General features: G+C 51.1%; 1 protein-coding gene across 1 annotated transcript in view; it reads right to left on the bottom strand.

The window, feature by feature from the left end:
* The window catches only part of PITPNM3 (PITPNM family member 3), a gene marked incomplete at its 5' end in the record, with an annotated part of 72578 nt that overhangs the window by 34819 nt on the left and 17992 nt on the right, over nucleotides 1-19767 (bottom strand). The window contains one exon of the mRNA XM_081162041.1: nucleotides 11990-12037. Within this exon, the coding sequence (XP_081018167.1) occupies nucleotides 11990-12037 (48 nt within the window). The remainder of the gene's footprint in view (nucleotides 1-11989; nucleotides 12038-19767) is intronic.

Raw genomic sequence — 19767 nt, 5'->3', positions numbered from 1 at the left:
GGATGCAAGAGATATGCCTGGGAAGATCTGGGAAGAGCTAGAGCTTCACTCAGCAGCAAGCAGGGGGCTCAGAGCCCTCAGGTAAACCCACACACACACTGGAGGACATGGGCCACAGAAAGAGTGGTGTGGTAGGAAATGAATGCCCTAGTCAGAGGGTGGCCTTGGACGCCCTCTCCACACCACCGCAGAATGAGGGGTTGGCCTATGTTCCCTCTTACGAGTCAGGTAGTCAGAGATTCTCTGATTCCAAGCATGAGGAGCTGGCGCCCCTCGTGAATTCAAGCCTCCACGCCCAACAGAATTCACCCCTAAGGCCCTGACAAGACCTGCAGGTGTGATTGGCATGTGCTCTGAGGGACTATGGAGAAAGGAAGAGGAACTGCAGGTGGCAAAGGTCACTTGGATTTCAAAACGATTGATTCCAGCTAGGTAGTTTGGTGTCAATGCCCAGGCAGGTCCTGGTGCAAATTAGTAAACACGTGTTTGGGGAGCTCTTAGCAAAGGAAGGAGCGAGCTCTGACAGGTTTGCTTGCGATGCTCCTTGCCAACCTTTCATTGCCTGCTGAGTAGGGTCACTGGCCTGGAAACTTGAAGGAGCACCAGGGGCTTAGAGCATCTGGGGAGGCAGGGACACCAGGAGAAGGCCAAACTATGAAGGGAACCCTCAGCTCCAGGGACAGTGCAGGGGTGAGGGTTAGAGCCTCAGCTCCAGGGACAGTGCAGGGGTGCGGGTTAGAGCCTCAGCTCCAGGGACAGTGCAGGGGTGCGGGTTAATGAATGGCCAGCACTGGAAGCCTTGAGCCAGGCATCACGCTCAGCACGCTGGGGGCCGCAGCAGGATAGGAATGGCACAGCATGAAGCTGGGGGGGGGGGGGAGAATGGGTCCTCAAGGGATAGTTTTTAAACTTTTAAAAACAGGAAATCTTTTATCCGGTGAAATTTTCTTTAGGAGCCCAATCTGCAAAACAGATGAAAGTGGACAGGCTCTGGCTGAAGCAGGCGGGGGGCCCAGAGCCTCACTTTCCCACTCCACCCACCGCTGCCCCTAAGCTGCCCCTGGGGGCTCCAGAGCACAACTAAAAAGCCATCACCCCTTCACCAGCCAACTCCAGGCCACCCTCCTCCACAGGGCCCAGCATCCCACCTTGTGACGAACAACAAACTAAGTGGAGAGGTGGCTGGGTGGGCTGGGCCTGTGTATCCGAAGGAAACCCACCAAGTGTTCCTAAGTGGTTTTCTCTAAATGACAGGACAATGGGTGATATTTTTATACTTTCTACTTTTCTCTATTTTCCAATTTTTCTCCAGTGACCATATTTTTTTGCAGTTTAAATTATTCGTGAATGTATCCGTTGAATAGACAATACAAGCACATGTCGTATTGATGATAAGAATGTTTTAAACAAGCCACAACCCTACCTCACTAAATGCAAACACTACAAACAAAAGAAAGCAGCAAACTGCCCTGCCCTCTGGGAGCTGACCCGTGATGAGGGAACGTAAAAAAGGAAAAGCAATGCTCGTGCAAAGAACGAAAACTTTAAACACACTGAGCGAAGTACGATCTTGTGTCTGGGTTAAGAAAACACAGCTCACAACTCGAACCCTGGCTGGTGTGGCTCAGCTTGTTGGTCACCGTCCCTCGCGCTGAACGGTTGCTAGTTCAATTCCTGGTCAGGGCCTGGGTTGCAGGCTCCATCCCCGGTAGGGTGCGTGCGGGAGGCAGCCGATCAATGTTGCCCTCTCACATCTCTCTCTGCCCCCCTCCTCTCTCTCTAAAAATCAATAGGAATCTTTAAAAAAAAAAAAAAAAATCAACATCACCTGTCAACCCCTATTCTATTGATTATTGCCCAAATTTGTGTGAGAGCTGAAAATACCAAGATGCATCAGGTACAGCAGTGACTTCAAGGGTCTCCCAAGTCTCCTGGTCACATGATCAAGGTCAAGTCCTGGGTCCTGTGACCACGCCCACCACATGACCAAAGGCTGCAGCCTGAGCTGGGTAATAGGACCACCAGAGGGACCTCTGAGCCTCTGAGGCTGCATGCACTAGAGACTTTAGTTCACAATAAGGAGGGACATCCCTGCTCTGCCTGCACCTCAGGCCACTTTAAGGGCACTTCTGGAGACCAGTAACAGGGCAGGAAAGAGTGGAAGGGGGCCCAGCCTGGACAAGTGCGGGCTCTAAGGGGCATGGTGGCTGCCTGCAAATCCCTGCAGAGACTTGCTTGGGTCCCAGGAGCAGAGGGCAGAGCCAGAGTGAATGGAGGTGCGACGGTTTCTGGAGAGTTCCAAGTTTCAACACAGCCTAGGAATGTTTACGACAGTTCAGGCATGACCCACGCTGGCTTGGAGAAAGCAGGGGCTTCTCCTTCACCAGGTTATACAAGCAAGTTATGTAAGCGGCCACTTAGCAGGGTGCTAGGGCAGGAGTTTCCAACCAGGCTGGGGATCTAGAAGCTGAGGGCCCTCCTCCGACTCCTTAACCCTTTCAGGGTCAGAATCCAATCAGGTCAGCCTGGATTCACCTGGCTAATGAGGCCCAAACCCCAGTGGGCCAACTAGCCCCCACAGAGACACCAGCCCAGACTACGGCCTGACCCTGGCCAGGGTTTGAGCCCTAGATCCTGGCTCTTGAAAACCTGTTGGCCATCCCAGGTGAGCATGAGGACAGCTCTAGGGAGCACCTCCTGTTGGAGCCCAGTTCAGATCAGGAATGTCACTATCTTGAATCAGGCCCAGTGAAGGTTCCAGATATTCAACCACAGGAAACCCCCAGCCTCCCTACACCGTGACACTAGAAGGGCTTGGCACCCCCATCCTGGGGGCTCCCCTGTATTAATAAATGCAGCCCTCCTAAGATCTGTCCTAAGTTCTCATCGCCATCCAGTGTCTCCGGCAATCTTCCCATTCATCCTGAGAGGTCAAGGGGCACTCCCCATTTTACAGATGAGAAAACTGAGGCTCAGAGAGGTTAGGTGATTTATCTCCATAGGTATGTGAAGGTCACTAGGCCAGGGCTCCTTCATTCCCCTGCAGCCTTGCCCCTCAAAGATGAGGTATAAGAAAGGGGTGTTCTCATCACTCTTTCAAATGCCTCCACACCACAGCCTGCCCCTCAGAGTGGACCCTGGTGAGAAGAACACAGAGGAGAGAGTCTGCTCTCAGGAGTAAGAACCTGCTTGGACCCTTTGCCTACCCCCTAGGGGACCCTGCCAAGCCCACCCTGGCTCTGCTTGGAAACTGGCAAAAAAACAAAGAAATATGACAATCCATTCCAACCCGCACATTCCCTCGCACCCTGGTAATCCCCTCAAAGTGATTGTGGGTTCCAGAGAAAGGACTGGGACTGGCCCTTAAACATACACAAAGGTTTGTGTTAGAGTTCAACCTTAGAACTCTAAACTTGACTAGAGGGCTGCTCATTGACATTACTCTAAAATGCCTTCTTTTTACCCCTCAGACTAACTATTATCAACCCCATGCAGCCCTCTGTGTGGGAAAGCAACCCCTCCTCATTCATGGCTGGTGAAAGTGGGAACCAGTCCAACCTCTGTGGAGGACAATTGGATGGTGTCATTCAAAATACCAAACGCCCTTGACCCAGCAAGTCCAAGTCTAGGTGCATAATGACATATGTACAATGCTGACCATTGCCAACTATTTGGAGTACAGACAAAAGACAGAAAGCAAACCTGAGAGCCCGCCAAGAGGCGGCTGGTTAAACAGATCGTGCCACAGTGAAATACGGCACACCACTGCAAAGCCACGTGCCTCTAGGTGTACTGAGATAGGCCCTGGCCCAGGTCGCTCAGCTGGCTGGGCACCCTCCCGTGCACCGAGAGGTCACCCGTTCGATTCCCGTCAGGGCACATGCCTGGGTTGTGGGCTAGATCCCCACCCAGCAGGGGGCATGCAGGAGGCAGACAATTGATGTTTCTTTCCCTCTCCTTCCTCTCTCTCTCTAGAAATCAATAAAAACACATTTTTTTAAAAATATATCTTTATTGATTTAGAGAGAGGAAAGGAGAAGGAGAGAGAGAGATAGAAACATCAATGATGAGAGAGTCATTGATTGGCTGCAGCCCACAACCCGGGCATGTGCCCTGACTGGGAATCGAACCCCGCCCGATCTCCTGGATCCTAGGTCGATGCTCAACTGCTGAGCCACGCCTGGCTGGGCCACATTTTTAATAAATAAATAAATGTATTGAGATAGTAAGATAGTCCCACTACCTTATTATCTGAGGAAAGCAAGGTGCAGGAGTGGGGTATATAAAAAATATGGATAAATGAATATTTATGGAGATGCTCATGTATGCAGAGACTATTTCTGGAATGGTCTATAAGAAACTTGCTTCCGGGAAGAGGGACTGGGTGAGCTGCAGGCCGGGAGGAGGCGGCACACTCGTCACCTTTTGTGCCTTTAGAATTTTATACCATGGCTGTGTTACCTACTCAAAAGACAGATTAAAAATCAGAATTCTTTCAATGTGCGCCATAGCAGGGTGATTTTTTCCCTGAGCTGTTAATTTGCGTTTTCTCCCGGCTCTGGCTTCGTTGCCTCTGGGGAGGTTTGTAGCAGAGCTTCCTGGGTTGTGTTTCCAAAGCACCTTCATTTCCCAGAAGAAAAGGATTTGAGGAAACAATTCTCTTAGGCTGAAAATCCCCACCCCACCCCCAGGCTGAGGAGAGGACAGAGACTAACGCGGGGTGCCCTCCCTACTTGGGGTGCCCTCGCCACTCCAGGAGGATGGACGGCAGCTTCAGGGGGCCTGGCCCTCTGCCCCAGGCGCTGCAGGCCAGGACAGAAGGGACCAGCAGGCTGGGCCCCGAGCCTCAGCGCACTGGCGCACACGCGTGCATGAGCTCACACGCGTGCATGAGCTCACACTCACCGGCGCCCACCAGGGTGCTGGGGAAGGCACCTGGGGGCTCTGAGAAGCCACTGGAATCACAGAGGGGAAGTTTCACCAGCACGGCAGGTGGGGATGCAGAGTGAAAATTATAAAATAGTGGACAGAAAAATGAAAGAAAAGCTTGGTTTTTCACATGTAAATGCAGTATGGTCTCCATTTGCCCCTGCCCCCCCCCGCCCCGAGATCCACCCTCCACCCTCCCAGCCCAGGAGGGTCTGAGGTGGAGGCCCCCTTGCTTCGGGCAGGGATTGGCCAGGGGAAGGCACCCAGAGGAGATCTGGGGAAAGGGAGGCTCCCTCCCCACCAGGTCACCAGAGGCCCGTCCCTCTATTGAAGGCCACAGCTCCTGTGGTGTGACAGGGACTCTTTTGCTCTATTTTGTTCCCAGAGACTATCAAGATGCTGGCATATAAAAGATACTCAGTAAACACGCGTCAAACAAATGAATAATTGAACAAATAATGTGTCTCCATTTTGCACCTGTGTAAGTGTCAGAAGCTGTACGTGTCCCCCGCAGAGCACGCAGACACCACACGAGTAGACTCACATAGACACGTATCTTTGTGTGAATGAGTGCGCCAATGCATTACATACACGCAGTGCACACACAAATGCACGGACACACTCATACACACTCGAATGGACCACGCCGGCATAGACATACGCACACACACGCAAGAAAAGTGCTCCCAAGGCGGATGTCTGCCATCCTGAGCTCATTAAAGCCGGCTAAATATAGCCCGTCTGCAGCTGTGCTCAGCAAGCTGCCCACACGGGCCAGAAAAAGACGCCAGTTACCAGGCAGAGGAGTGGGGAGCCCAGCTGTGGGCAAGGGGCTCCTTGCGCCACGCCCGCGGGGCAGCTGTGGAGGCCGCAGGGCTGAGGGCCGAGGCCTGAGGGCTGAGGGAGGGGAAGCGCCTTAGTGGCTCGGTGTTCAGAGCTCTGGTCTCTGACCCCAGGCAGTGGGACACAGGTCCAACCACATCCCCACGATGGGGTAGATGATGCTAAGAGCTCCCATCTTCTCTCTGTGTCCCTTTGTGGCAACCACACAGGTTTGCCTGACAGTTAATTTGGTCAAGGAGCCAAGCTCGGTCCAGGACCGGGAGCTGGAGTCACGACACAGCCTGGGACAAATCAGGGCTCTATCGGTGGCTAGGGTAGCTCCACGGTGGGGAAGATCAAGGGTCAGTCTGAAACCACTGAGACTCAGTCTGGACTATTGTCAGGTCTTGGTCTGGGGACAAGAGAGAGGTCAGAGTCCCACTGAGCACCCACTCTAATGAGCAGGCTTGGCCATGGGCAATGCCCCACACACACCTGGGGCAGCCGCCTGCGGCCTCCACCTGTCTCTGATGCCAGGCGCTGGCCCTGGGAAAGCCATTTTACAACCACGAGAATGGGTCACAGTTGTCAGGTCACGTGCTCCACGCTGGCTGGATCCAACCAGAGGGCCCAAGAGTCAGTCCTTCTGTCCTGGAATCTCTCCCATCAGGTGGGGATGAGATAGGAGGGGCCCCTCCAATTCACACCTTCCTGTGCACATCCTGGACCCTGAGGTATTTGGGAGTGGAGCTGGCTCTTGAGGGGGCATCTGTGTGACACAGGGGACAATGGGGCACCTCCCCAGGTACCTGGGGTCACCAGGGAAAGGAGAAATTGCAGGAAAATGGGAGCTTGAACCAGACACGGGAACAAGCCCTGGAGATGGAGGCGTGAGGAGACCGGGCTTGAGCACCTTCCTCAAGGAGGCTGTTGTTTTCTCACCATGACGCACTTGTAATGACTGTAGCCCGTCCCAGCTCCCCGGTCATTGTGGAGACCAGAGAGACCCGCCTGGACAGCGCCCTGCACACTGCAAAGCCCTGGGACGGGAAGGGGGAGCGAGGCCGCCACGTGTCTCCTGGGAGAGCCGCCTTCTCTGGAGACGGACCTGGTGGGCAGAGGAAAGACTTCCTGCGCCACTGAGCCAGGGGCTCCACTCTCAGCCTCTTCCGAGACTAAGGCAGGAACCAGCAGGGCGGGGGGGGGGTGGGGGGGTGGGTGGGTAAGCCCAGTTTCCGGCCCAGGCAGCGGTGAGTAGAGCAGAGAGGGCAGAGGCCGGCAGTGCTGGGCCCCCAGGAATAGCTCTGGGACCCTAAGTCCTTCCTACAATCTGCTGCAAAGGGGGCTGGTTGGGTCCCCTCCACAGGGATGGATGGGATGCTCGAGCTTCCCAATTGGCTATGAGAAAACCATGCTTAGCGTCTCCACGTGCCTTCTAGAGGCCACTGCGGACAGGAGGGCGGAGAGCTGGTGGGAGAGTGAGCGGGCAGGTCAAGCAGAGGTGAGGCTCGTCCTTTACTGGAGACGAGTCACAGGAGGGCAGCAGGGACCATGAGGACAGGTCTGCCTCCTGTAAAGGTGTCCCTGGCACTCTGGAGGGAGGACTGGAGTAGGGGAGACTGGAAGCGGGGAAGCCAGCATGGTAGGATGGACCGGCCTGAGAGAGAAGGTGGTGCTCTAGAGGAGGGACAGGGACAGGGAGGGGTGGAGGCCTCTGTTGGAGGTAGAAAGGACACTCTCGGGGGTCTGATCTGGCTCTGGAAGGTGTCAGAGATGGAGAAGCCTAAGAGGGCCCCACGTTTTTAGCTTGAATTTGTGAAAAACGGTACCATTTCGTCTGGATGGAGGAGCAGGAGTGGGGTTCGAGGAGCAGGTGATGCGTTCCTGAGTGCCCACACCCAGTGCCGCGGCGGCCGTGCCGGAAGCGCTCTGTAAACATTTGCTGGGCTTGGGGCAGCACGGACAGGGCTGAGCAGAAGGACATGCAGACCAAGGAAGCCGGGAGACAAAAAGGCAGCAACAGAACACCCAGCGGCTGAGGGACTGCAAGTACAGGCGGGATGGGAGGCAGGATGGGAGACGGGCCCCAGGCAGGAGCTGAGGCTGCACAGCGAGTCAGCGGGGGAGACCCAGGCTCCTTCCCTGCACTCACAATTCCTGTGGCCAGCTCAGGGGGGCTCCCTGGGGACTCAGACTCATGAGGACACAAACACCGCTGACAGTGACAACCAAGACAGCCACAGGACCGGCAGAGTGTCGAAAAGACTGAGCTCTGTGAGGTGATGAGATTCATCCCCACACCTGTGCCAGGTATTCAGTTGCCAAGGCTCATCCGAAAGCCAATAATAAGTGAGAACCATTAAATGCTTCTGTCACCGCCGTAATTAGCTAGCTAATATTAATAATAGGGAGAAGGTGAAAGGGAAGCCACAGATTACAAGCATGGCCATCTGGGCAGTTTTACCAGGAAGCTGCCAGCTTCGCACTCCCCAGGGAACCACTGGTCCATTCCCTGCAGATCACTGGGGGAAGGGATCAAACAAAGGGGGAAATAGGCATATGTGTAGTGAAGCTGGGGTGATGTAGGGAACGCGCTAGCCTGCCAGTCTAACCCAGGAACAAAGACCATTGGCCAGGAGGGTGGACCCCAATGCAAGCCTGAGAAAATTTGGGGATACATAATCCCCAGACAAAGGAATTCTCCCTCTCTTGCTCTCTTGTTCTGCTCTGCTCCTGCTTCCTTGAACTCTCTTGCTCAGTGACCCTCACTCACCCATGAGCTTGCCCACCATGTGGCCTTAGCACCCGCATGGCCCATGAACCCCACACGCAATGGTCTGCAGCTGGGAGCACAAGCCAAGCTAGCCAGATGCTGGACTGGACTGTGCTTTAAAAGGGAGCGGAAACTCTAGGCAGTTGCCTTGCTGAAGACAGGGCTGGACTTTTTCCATGGTGAGACGGAGGGAGATGGGACCTTGGAAGGGGTACCCCCTTAATGTAACATCATCAATAAAGATTTCCACAATACCTATCCTCCTGTGGGGGTCTCAGGAAATTCTTTACCCCGCGGTACCCACGAGCTCCACTTCCACCGGTAACAGTTAGAGACATAAAAGGCACCCACCCCACTGATGACACTTTCTCTGTGAGAGGGGCCGATGTTGGCACCCACATATATTATCTCTATCCTCTCAGCCAATCTAGGAAGTAGCCATTATGGTCATCTTTCCACAACTGAGTAAACTGAGGCTCAGAGACATTAGATAACTTGTCCAAAGTGGCACAACAAATAAATGAAGGAACTGGGTGGGCCTCAACTCCAAGCTCATTACCTTTAAAGCTCAGATGCTATAGGGTTTAATCCTGTCCTAGGATTTTCTCACTCCTGGTCCAGGGCAATTTGTACCACCTCCCACTTGTTTTTAGTGAGGTTTTGAAAACCAAGTGGAAATTACGATAATATACATGAATGTGACTGTAAATGGGAAATCACATTATAAACACCAGGCATTGCTGTTATTCTGTCTTTATTAGAGGTCGCAAAGATTTTTATTTTGCCAATTTTGGATTAAAAATAAACAAATCACCATCAATTACCACCGTCATTTCACAAAAGAGAAACTATCTGAATACATCAATTTGTAGACAGGGTGTACTTGTGGAACAAAATGTGGAAAAACATACAGTGTTGTGTTTTCACTGTCGAAATGGGTTTACACTGGGAGTCACTGACCTCAGTGACCATTTCAGCTCTGAATTCTTCCACGTGCCTTATTCTTCACTAAATAATACCCTTAAGTAACGTAATTCTGACTACAATCTATGATCATGGTGGGAAAAAGCCAGTTTGTCTACTTAGACACACATTTTTTCAGCCAGCTCTAGAGGACACCAAACAGCTGGTCAACTCAGTTGTGTCTGTGGCAAAAAGAGTGTGGTTTGGCACCGTGGGGACAGGTGGCTGTGCTCTCCGCTTTGAGGATGCAGCGTGGTTTCCTCGCCTAGAGGCCCAGGGGGAATGATCTGGGCTCTTTGTCTCTCTCCCTATATTAATCATGTTTTTCTTTTATGTTGTTTTGACATCTTGGGCCACCTGCCCCACCCAGGGCATGCCAATCCCTGGACACAATAAACATGGTGTTCACCTTTCACATGCCAACCAACCAATCCATCTCCATCTAACACACACCAAGCCCATATTTCCCCTGCCCTAAATCACCCCAGGGCCAGATATCAGACAACTAGAGACCACCCCTGGAGGCCAGAGCCTCCGACATTATTGGAACTAGCCAGTCCACAGCGGTTTCCCCTGCCCTGCCTTCCTTTCCCTCCGAAAACACAAAGAAGGTTCTGGGCCAGGCTTTCCCACACTCATTCTGCCTCCCGATCAAACTTGTGCTCCCCCTGTGGCCCTGCATGGCATGGCATGCCGTGTCCCCTCCACTTGGGAACTATAAATAATACATTTTTTCAATGGCATTGATCTCTCCAATTTGTCACTGAGTCACCTCTATAAATTAAAATCCCAAGGCACGTTTTAACTTTTGCTGAGCTCAGTCCCTTACATCCTATGAAAACAGTGACTCCTCTCTGTACTCCCCTCCCCAACAGTCCACCAGGGGCCTGTGCCTTGGGGATGCCCCTGACAGAGACACTGATGCCCCCCAGCCACTGAGGGGCTGTGTCTGGCATCACCACTGGATGTTAGACACACAGAAAGCTTCTCAGGAGGCCCGTGCACCTACTCAGAGCTGGAGCCAGGCCGTGGGGAGCTGGCATTGCAGGTGCCCCCTCCTGCATCTGAGGGACAGAGAGCTTGGAATGAGGCCTCAAGGAAGGCTTGTGCCTGCAGGGGGTGGGCAGAGTGGGTGTATCCCCCAAGGAAAAGCAGAGTTTGCCACCCTGAAATATGCCTTTGGGATATTATTTTAAGCTGGTTATTTTGAAGAAACAAAAGACTCACAAAGAGCTTTCTACCTCCCCCTTACTTGCCTAAAGGAATTTAGGTAGAAAAACCTGCCCGAAAGAAGAGAGCTATCACCTCAGCATAATGTGAACTAAGTGTAACAGACAGGGAGGAACCTGCAAAGTCCCCTCTGTCCCCCTGGCTGGGTGGCCCAGCAAGAATAAGTTCACCAGGGTTTGTTCTTCCTCACCTCCCTGCCAACTGCCTGCCTTCCCTTTGAGGTCCAGGCTTCTGCCTCCCTCTCCTTAGTCCAAAATAGCATATAAGCCTCAACTGCCCAATGTGTCCTGAGGTCCCATATTCTTAGGGAACCCCTGTGAGTACCTATGTAATAAAGGTGGTCATTTTTTCCTGTTAATCTGTTTCACGTCAGTTTCGTTAGTCCAGCTGGAAGAACTTAGAAGGGTAGAAGGGAATTATTTTTCCTCCCCCACACCCCCAAAGCTGCAACCACAGATCAAAATAGCAGGAGAGAGAAGTAAGGGAAGTTCTGAGCCTGCATTCCCCTCCCAAACACACACACAGTCTCCTCTCCCTGCCCCCAGCCTCGTGTGAAACTCAGTACTGCCCAGAGCAAAGACATCTGGCAAAGACAGTGTCCACCTAGTTCACCCCAAACCTCCAGGAACTATGTCCTGAGGTTACTGTGTCAACAAATTGACATCATTATCAAGTCTTTCCTGGGTTGAATCCTGTGCTGGTCACCCTGAGAAAACACAGGCAGAAGGAAACCTGGAGAAGTGTGTATGCTGTGAGGGATGACAAAGGCTGGGGAGGGCCCTGGGCTCTGCAGGCATGGCCTCCGAGTGATGGGATGTAAGGCTCAGAGCCTGGCTCAACCCTTGCATGAGGGGCCTCTGACCTCACTCACCACATCACCGTCTGTGGTTCCAATAGTTGTGTTACCCAAAGGAGACTGTATCAAAGGCTCAGGAAGCCTTGCTCTCCATTCCTGTCCCCCTCTCTCTCTTTACCCACATGCAAAAAACATGGTCCCATCTGCTCTGCTGGACTCAACCTCCCAGCCACCAGCCTTAGGATGTCACTCTGGCTCTGATGTCCAGCAGTCCCGTGTGTGGGAACTCAGGAACCAAGGGCTCAGCTCATGGGGCAGAGAGTGGCCCCAGGCCCTCCGATCCTTCCTGGAGGCACAGAGGTGAAGATCCTACCACCCCCTGGGCTCTGAGTGGACCAGAAGCCCCAAGCCCATGGAGGTTAGGCCCATCCAAGGGGAAGGAGAGACCCCTGGGCAGCAGGGCGGGTTGAACTCACTCTGTTTCTCCTGGAGGACACTGGATGTGCACGGCGTGCTCCCTTCTCCTGCAGAAGAAGGAAACGTGAGCGGAACCTCCCATCACTGCTGGCCGGACCCTGGGAGGCTGCTTATGGCTGCCTCTATCCCTCCATTCAATGTACCCCCTCCCCAAGCTGGGGGGTGGGCAGCTGTCTCTCCCACCCCCTCATGCCCTGCCACCCTTAGCTCGAGGTTCTTTACGAAAGACAAAGCACACACTGTGACACCATTGCCCGGGATGGGGACTGGCGCCTTCCTCCTCGCCTCCTTCTCTGGCACCCCCTCTCTGCCCACTTTCACAAAGCAGCTGCTTACCTGGTGCTGGCCCTACACACTTACTCTCCCCTCCAAAGTGCCCCGTTGAACACCACATCCCTGCAGACAACTGCCAGGCCTCTGTCTCTCGTCCAGCCCTCTCCTATAGCCTTTTTTTAAAATTTATCTTTATTGTTAAAAATATTACAGGCGTCCCCTCTTTTCCCCATTGACTCCTTCCACCCCGCACCCACTCCTTGCCCCAGGCCTTCACCACACTATTGTCTGTGTCCCTGGGTTACTCCCATGACTTTTTTATCCAGTGCTGTTAACCCCTGGACGTGAGCTCTGGATGCTTCTAGGCAGCGCACACTCACCATGCCCACAGCAAGGGTCCTGGAGCTGCCCCTCTGCCCAAGTCCCCACCTCAATGAAGGCACCACTTCCCCCAGCCGGGGGGTTGGCCTCAACCCTTTCCCTCTTCTGTCCCCACATTCAATCAGTCACCAAGTGCTGTGGGGTCTGCCTCCTAATCTCCTCAACCCTCCTCCCTCTTCACAAGATAGAGACCCCACAATGAGAGGTATTTCTGGGTTGTTCAGGGCATGTCCTCAGGCCTAGAGCAGTGCTTCTCAGTATTTGTTGAATGAATAAATGAATGAAACATGCCCCCCCCAATACACGGAAGCATACTATCCCAACACAGAACTCCATCCTGTCTCCCTGTGCAATCAGGACAGCCTCCTCCTTTTAATGAGAAGCTGTTTTTCTATAATTATGAAGTAATACAAGCTCCTTATTGAAAATTTGGAAAACACTAACAAACATGAATAAGAAAAAGATTCCTTATAATCCCATCACTAACAGAAAACCACTGATCCCATTTTATGTCATTCCTTTCCGTTTTTTCCCATCGTATCAGCTCTCTGCGGACAAGAACTATGTCATTTATGTCTGTATTTCCAATAAACAGATCAATGGCTGGCTCATGGAAGGCATTGTATATGATTTTTTAAAAAGCACAAAATACACACTCTGTACTTCAAGTTGAAGCATAAATAGTTCACCAATAGAGTTACAAAACCTTTGAAACACCATTCCAATGGCTATATAATCTGCTACTGAGACTATATATCATGGTGGACTTTAAAATTACCCCATTGGTGGAAAGTTTCTAAATTGCACGGTGTAATTACTGCTGCAATGAACATATTTGTGGTTGGAGCTTTTTCCGCATTTTCTATGATTTCCTTAAAATACACCCACCGAAGGAGAATTCTGGGTCAAAGGATGGAAACCTTAAGGCTCCTGATGTCACTGCCTTATTTCTTTCCAGGGAGGTGTACCTTCTGATTTGTACACCCACCCGCAGCAGAAGTTATATGCTGTTATCAACAGACACTCGCCTCCCTGGCATTTGCATTGGTCTGTTGAATTTCTCTGCCTCTGGCTTCACCAGATCTATCTTTCTACAGCTAGCACTCCAGTGGTATCCTATCAACAAATCCTGAGCCTGGCAAGCAAGCCTCTCCATAAAGTGGCCCCTGCCCATGTCCCCAGGCTCCCTCCACCCCCTCAATCCCACCCCACCCCCGCTCGCCCTTCACCAGCCAAATAAATCACTGTTCCTGGATCTGCACTCACAGCACAGCTTACACACCTTGACCTGTTCTCCCTCCCACTTTCCTCTTTCAAACTCACTGTGACCTGCAGGCTGAGCTGAGAACCAACCCTGGGGCCATCTCCTCCAGGAGGTTTCAAGTCCTCCTCAGAAACCTCACTTTTCAGGAACTCTGTCCTCACAGGTCAGCTCTGGTTCCCTGTACCCACAGTGAGGCTGGAGCTTGAGAAGTGGAGGCCCCAGACCCCAGCTCACCAGATCCCACCCACTGGGAGCTCAGTGAGTCAGCTGCTCTGTCTGAGCACCACAAGGCTCTGCAGCCAGAAGGAGCCCCTTGGCACCAGGAGTCCTAGCCCTACCTCTGCTGCATTGTGTTTGGGGCCTTGAATATTCATGTCTGTCCAGTGGAAAGTTGCACTCTGCCATGCTGACAGGTCCCCCAGCTCTGCCTTTTCTGCTTCCTAGGGCGAGATGTCCTGGGCCTGGGGGATGGCACAGAAGTGACTGGACTGGGGTCTGGCGTACGGAAAAGCAATGTAGAGGCCGTACCTCCAGCTTGAAAACTCCAGCTTTCAGACCTGGAGTCCGGCTCCTGTAGCCTGATAAGATGGTCTCTTCTGAACTTGACTATGAGTTCCCCTAAAACATGTATCTGCAGCTTCTCTAAGGACCCCAGTTCTCTAAAGGAGGAGTCAGGAGGGAGCCGTTGAGATGTTAGTGTGCAGGATTCACATGGGTATGTGCTCTATAGGAGGAAAAATTTTACAAAAGAAGGTAAGAACCAGCCCAGGAGCGTGGGCTCAGTCATGTAAGCAGGAAAGCCTGTCCCTGGGCAAGCAGGGACCGTATGGCTTGCCCACTGCTCCCCACTGTTCTATCACTGTCATTCTATCCCTGTGAGTAACGTGCCCACTTCACAAATAAGGAAACTGAGGTTCAGAAGGATGAAGTCACTTACCCAATGTTTAAATCTAGTCCTTTTGACACCCCAACTCTGCTGAGGGCTCTCTCCATGACCTCACCTCTGCCCCTATTTGGTGGGGGTTGGGGGAGCTTTCTAGAGCAAGGGCTTTCTGGGACGGCTTGGGCAGCTTGGGAGTCATCAAGGCAGAGGCTGCTACAAGTCAGAGTTCTGAGGAGTGGGGAGCAGGGGCCATGAAAAGGGGCATGTGTGCACAGGGTACTGGTGAGGACTGTCCTGAAGCCTTGACTGACCCATATCTCCTCAAGGTCACACAGAGAGGGCTGGGAACTAGGGGCAGGGCCTGGTCACTCACCCCAGGCCCAGCCCACTAATCCTGCCAGTCCCAAACTCCCAAAGCCCTGAGCATCTGAGCTACATCATCTCCTCCAATGGTTTCCTGAGCGATTTTCTGTTTCTTCTTCCCAGCTCCCTTCTGACAAGCCGAGCTACCCAAGAGCAAGAGGAGCAAAATGTGTAGCTAAGATCAGAAGTGCTTTCACCAAACACCTGTAACAGGAGCATCCTCCTGCCTCCAAGGGGAGGGTTGGGTGGCTGCTGGGGGAGCAGTGCCGACAGACAGGCCTGGGGATCCCCCTTCTGATACTCCAGAAAGTGCTGGCAGCCCGCATGGAGCAGGGATGGGAGTAGCCGAACCCCAACCAGGCTCTGGCCCAGCCCGGTAACTCGGTTCCTGGAATAGGGCTGACAAGGGAAGACCCACACGCTCCCTCCCCGCTCAGAGTTCCCCAAACACTGAGCCTCTTCTGAGTTACAAGGTCAAGGTCCACTCTCTTTACCTCTCACCCCACCCATCACAACCCCTCACACTCAATCCCTGTGCCCCTCCTATGACCTTCCACACTGGCTTCCAGAATGATCTTTCTAAACAATGGCTTGCCACTCCCCTGCCTATTGTTCTGTGGACTCCAGGGGTGCTCCTGAGAAGGACCATCTCAGCCTGACATTCAAGGCCTCATCTCCAGCTCTCCCACTCTACCTCTTCTCCCTAATCTCCCCACCCCTTTCACCACGCCCCAGCCCAACACCTTGTACCCCAACTTCCATCAAGATGAACTCTGCATGGTTCACCAAACTCCTTGCCTTCTCATACCTTCCTGCACATCTCTGCATCCGCTGTTCCCTCTGCCTCTTGTACCCTCGTGGGTCTGTGCAGAGCCCCAAAAGGCTCCCCTAACTCCTCACATCTCAGCTCAAGGCCCAAATCCTCTCCGACCCCTCCATCCTTTGTTTCCAATCTTATTAGAACCACTTGCTTACTGGACTGTAACTGCCCCACCCCTGGGTCTGGGAGTCAGTCAGTTGTGAGCTTATTTCTGAGTCATCGATGTGCCCTCAACATTGGCCAGCACAGGGTCTGACACAGAGTAAAGAGCAGTGTGTGTGCAACAAATGCATAAGTGGGGAGAGAATGCTCCGTGAGCCCCTCACCACTTCAGGCTCAGAAAGAGAGGCAAAGCACACACACACACACCCCGAAAGACAAGATTGCAAGCAGACCGGTCAGCGCTGCACGGGATAGCCCCCCTAAACTGGGCTGGGCACGAAGGAGCTGGTCTGGGAGAGGCTCCAGTACCAGGGAGGCTCCCTGAGGAGGTGCGTGGGATTGCAAGAGCTAGAGATGAAATCAGAAGAAAAGCAGGGTGAAGGCAGGGAATGGAATAGCTCGAGTGAGCTCAAGGGCTAGCAAGCACCCCTGAGCATTTGGCTGGAACACAGGGCGAACGGAAGAGGAGGAGAGGTGTGGCCCCAGAAGTCATGAAGACCAGAGTCAGAACACTGGATTTAGCAACGATCAGACAGACCCTTAGTAATATTCCTCATGGTAGCAGCTCCAGGGCTGTTTGATGCTTGTAGTGATGGAGAACTTACTATCCCTAGACAATTATAGTTATTAGAAGAAAGAGCCACTGTGATGGCCTTCCATGCCTGGCTGGGGGATTTATACCTCATTCTGTAGGCAATAAAGACCTAGTTGCCAACTCCATCACAGAATGATATTACCGGATTTATATTTTAGAAGCATCCCAGTAGGGTTGGATAAAAATGGTAAACTGGCAAATGATCCAGCCTTTCTTTCCTGCCCCAAATCCCTAGAAAATGACAGTACAGATTTCCTATGAATTAATCTTTAGTGACATTGTAAAATAAAAAAGGATGTCTTTAGCAGGCCAAAAATAGTAAGGCATCCCCAAAAGGCAGAAGGCAGAGAGATACGATAGAGAGAGATAGGACTGGCTACATAATTTGCAGGGTCCATAAAAAATATGTGGGGCCCTTGTTAAAAATCATTAAAAATTTTAAGATGGCAACAGCAGAGCATAAACACAAGTGTGAGACCCTGTGAAGTATGGATCCTTGTGTGACTGCCAAGGTCAAATGCCCATAAAGCCAGCTCAGGAGAGAGGAAGCCATAGCCTCAGTCCTACAAAGGAAGGTCTGTGGCCAGAGGTGTGGACAGCTCGGAAGGAACAGCAGGCTCAGAGGTCGAAAATGTAGGAGCAAAGGAAGCTTTTGCAACTGTCTGGACTTCCACGGTAGAGGAACCAGGTGCTTCGGTCCTTCCCCCAATCCTTGCTTGTGCCAGGCAGAAGTATTTGTCCCCAGGGGTGAGAAGGGATGAATGTTTGAGGGACAGGATGCCCTGGAAGGCTGAACATACCCAAGAGGGGTAAACCAGAAGCAAGTAGCTCACCTCACCAGCAGCGTTTTCTACCCTCCCCGACAATTGGATGACAGGAGGGTGAAGTAGACAGATCTCACATCACTCAGAGACAGACTAAGAGGGCACAGCAAATGCTAAGTGGAGCACACATCCAAACACTGCTGAGTAGGAAAGGAAAAACAACAACATGGAAGGAAAATACAAACTCAATAACTGAAAGAAGGGAGTGTGGGGAAACGGACCTCTGGATTCTTTGAATCAACGCAGTGTCATAATAACAAATGGTTGTCAAATTTTAGCAAGCACCAGAACCACTAAAGCACTGGCTGAAACACAGATTTGGGGCCCTACTAACGGAGTCTCTAATTCAGTGATGCTGGGATGAGACCCCAAAATTTACATTTGTTACCCATTTCTATGTGATGCTAACGCTGTTGGCCCAGGGACCACTCTTTGAGAACCACATATCTAGATACAAGGGCATAAACTAGAGTCAGGGGTGAATGGTAGGAAAAAATAGCTCTCTGAAGTCAGAGGAAGTGTTCAGGGACACCTAGGCAGTGACTGCTTCCTTCCTCTCAGTGAGAATGTGGCTTGATGACACTGTTTTAAAAACAAGTAGAGCCCTGATTGTAAATAGTCCCATAAGCAACAGCTCATAGACTGTTAGTATCAATTATTCTGGAAGAGGTGTGTAAACCCTGAGCATAAAAGATTAGTGACATGGCAAAGACCAAGTGGAATTTATCCCAGGAATGCAAGGTTGTTCAACATGTCAAAATCAATCAATGCAATACATCATATTAAAAGAAGAAAGAACAGAAACCACAAGATCATCTCAACCCACAGATGCAGAAAAAAGCATTTGGCAAAATCAAACACCCTTTCATGATAAAAGCACCCAACAGCCCTAGCGACTTTGGCTCAGTGGTTAGAGCATCAGCCCACAGACTGAAGAGTTCTGGGTTCGATTCTGGCTGAGGGCACATACCTCATTGCAGGCTCAATCCCCGGCCCTAGGTCGAGGCATGTGCGGGAGGCAACCAATCGATGTGCCTCCCTCACATTGATGTGCCTCCCACCCCCCTTCACTCTCTCTGAAAAGCAACGGAAAAAATATCCTCAGGTGAGGATTAAAAAAAAAAATTTTAAGCACCCAACAAACTAAAAACAACCAGAGGACAACTACAAATACCCACAGCTAACAGAGTATTTAATGGCTAAAGACTGAAAACATTCCCCCTAAAATCAGGAATAAGACAAGATGTTGGATCTCCCCATTTCTATTCAATATTACACCAAAGGCTCTAGCCAGGAAAACTAGGTAAATAAAGGAAATAAAAGGCACCCAGATTGGAAGGGGAGAAGTAAAACTACTCTATTTGGAGGTGACATGATCTTATATATAGAAAATCCTAAGGAATCCCCACTAAAAAAAAAAAAAACCTAATAAATGAGTTTAGCAAGGTTTCAGGATACAAAATCAATATACAAAAATCAATTGTATTTTTATACACTTGTGAAATTAAAAAAAAAAAAATCCATAAGAAAATAATTCGAACCACAATAGCATCAAGAAGAAATAACATATTTGGGAACAAATTTAACAAAACAAGTATAAGACTTATACATTGAAAACTATAAAACATCACTGAACGAAATTAAAGAAGACCTAAGTAAATGGAAAGACATTCCATGTTCATGGATTGGAAGACAAATAATGTTAAGATGGCAATACTCCCCACACTGATCTGCAGATTCAGCACAATCCCTGTAAAAATCCCAGGTGGCTTTTTTGCAGAAGCTGGCAGCAAGCTGATTCTAAAATTCATATGGAAATGGAAGGAATGCAAAATAGCCACAACAAACTTGCAGAAGAACAAAACTGGTGGGCTCCCACCCCCTGACTTCAAACTTACTACAAGGGTAGCCAATTCAAGACTCTGTTAGTAGCGACAGGAGGATAGACACATATATCAGTAGAATAGAACTGAGAGTCCAGTTATAAACCCATATGTTTCTGATCAGTTGATTTTTGACAAGGCTGCCAAGACAATTCAATGGATGAAAGAATCGTCTTTTCAATAAACGGTGTTAGTTCAGCTGGTTACCCACATGCAAAAGAATGATTGTTTTAAAAAAACAAAAAACCCTTTGTAGAAGAGCTGACCAGAAGAATGGAAACAGCTGAAGACGAGAACATTGACGAGCAGTTAGGTTATAATGGAGGAAC

Source organism: Miniopterus schreibersii (genome assembly GCF_964146895.1).
Source record: "Miniopterus schreibersii genome assembly, chromosome: 16".
Classification (NCBI taxonomy): domain Eukaryota; kingdom Metazoa; phylum Chordata; class Mammalia; order Chiroptera; family Miniopteridae; genus Miniopterus; species Miniopterus schreibersii.
Note: the sequence above shows the minus strand (reverse complement) of the source record. Positions and strands in the feature narration are given on the sequence as shown.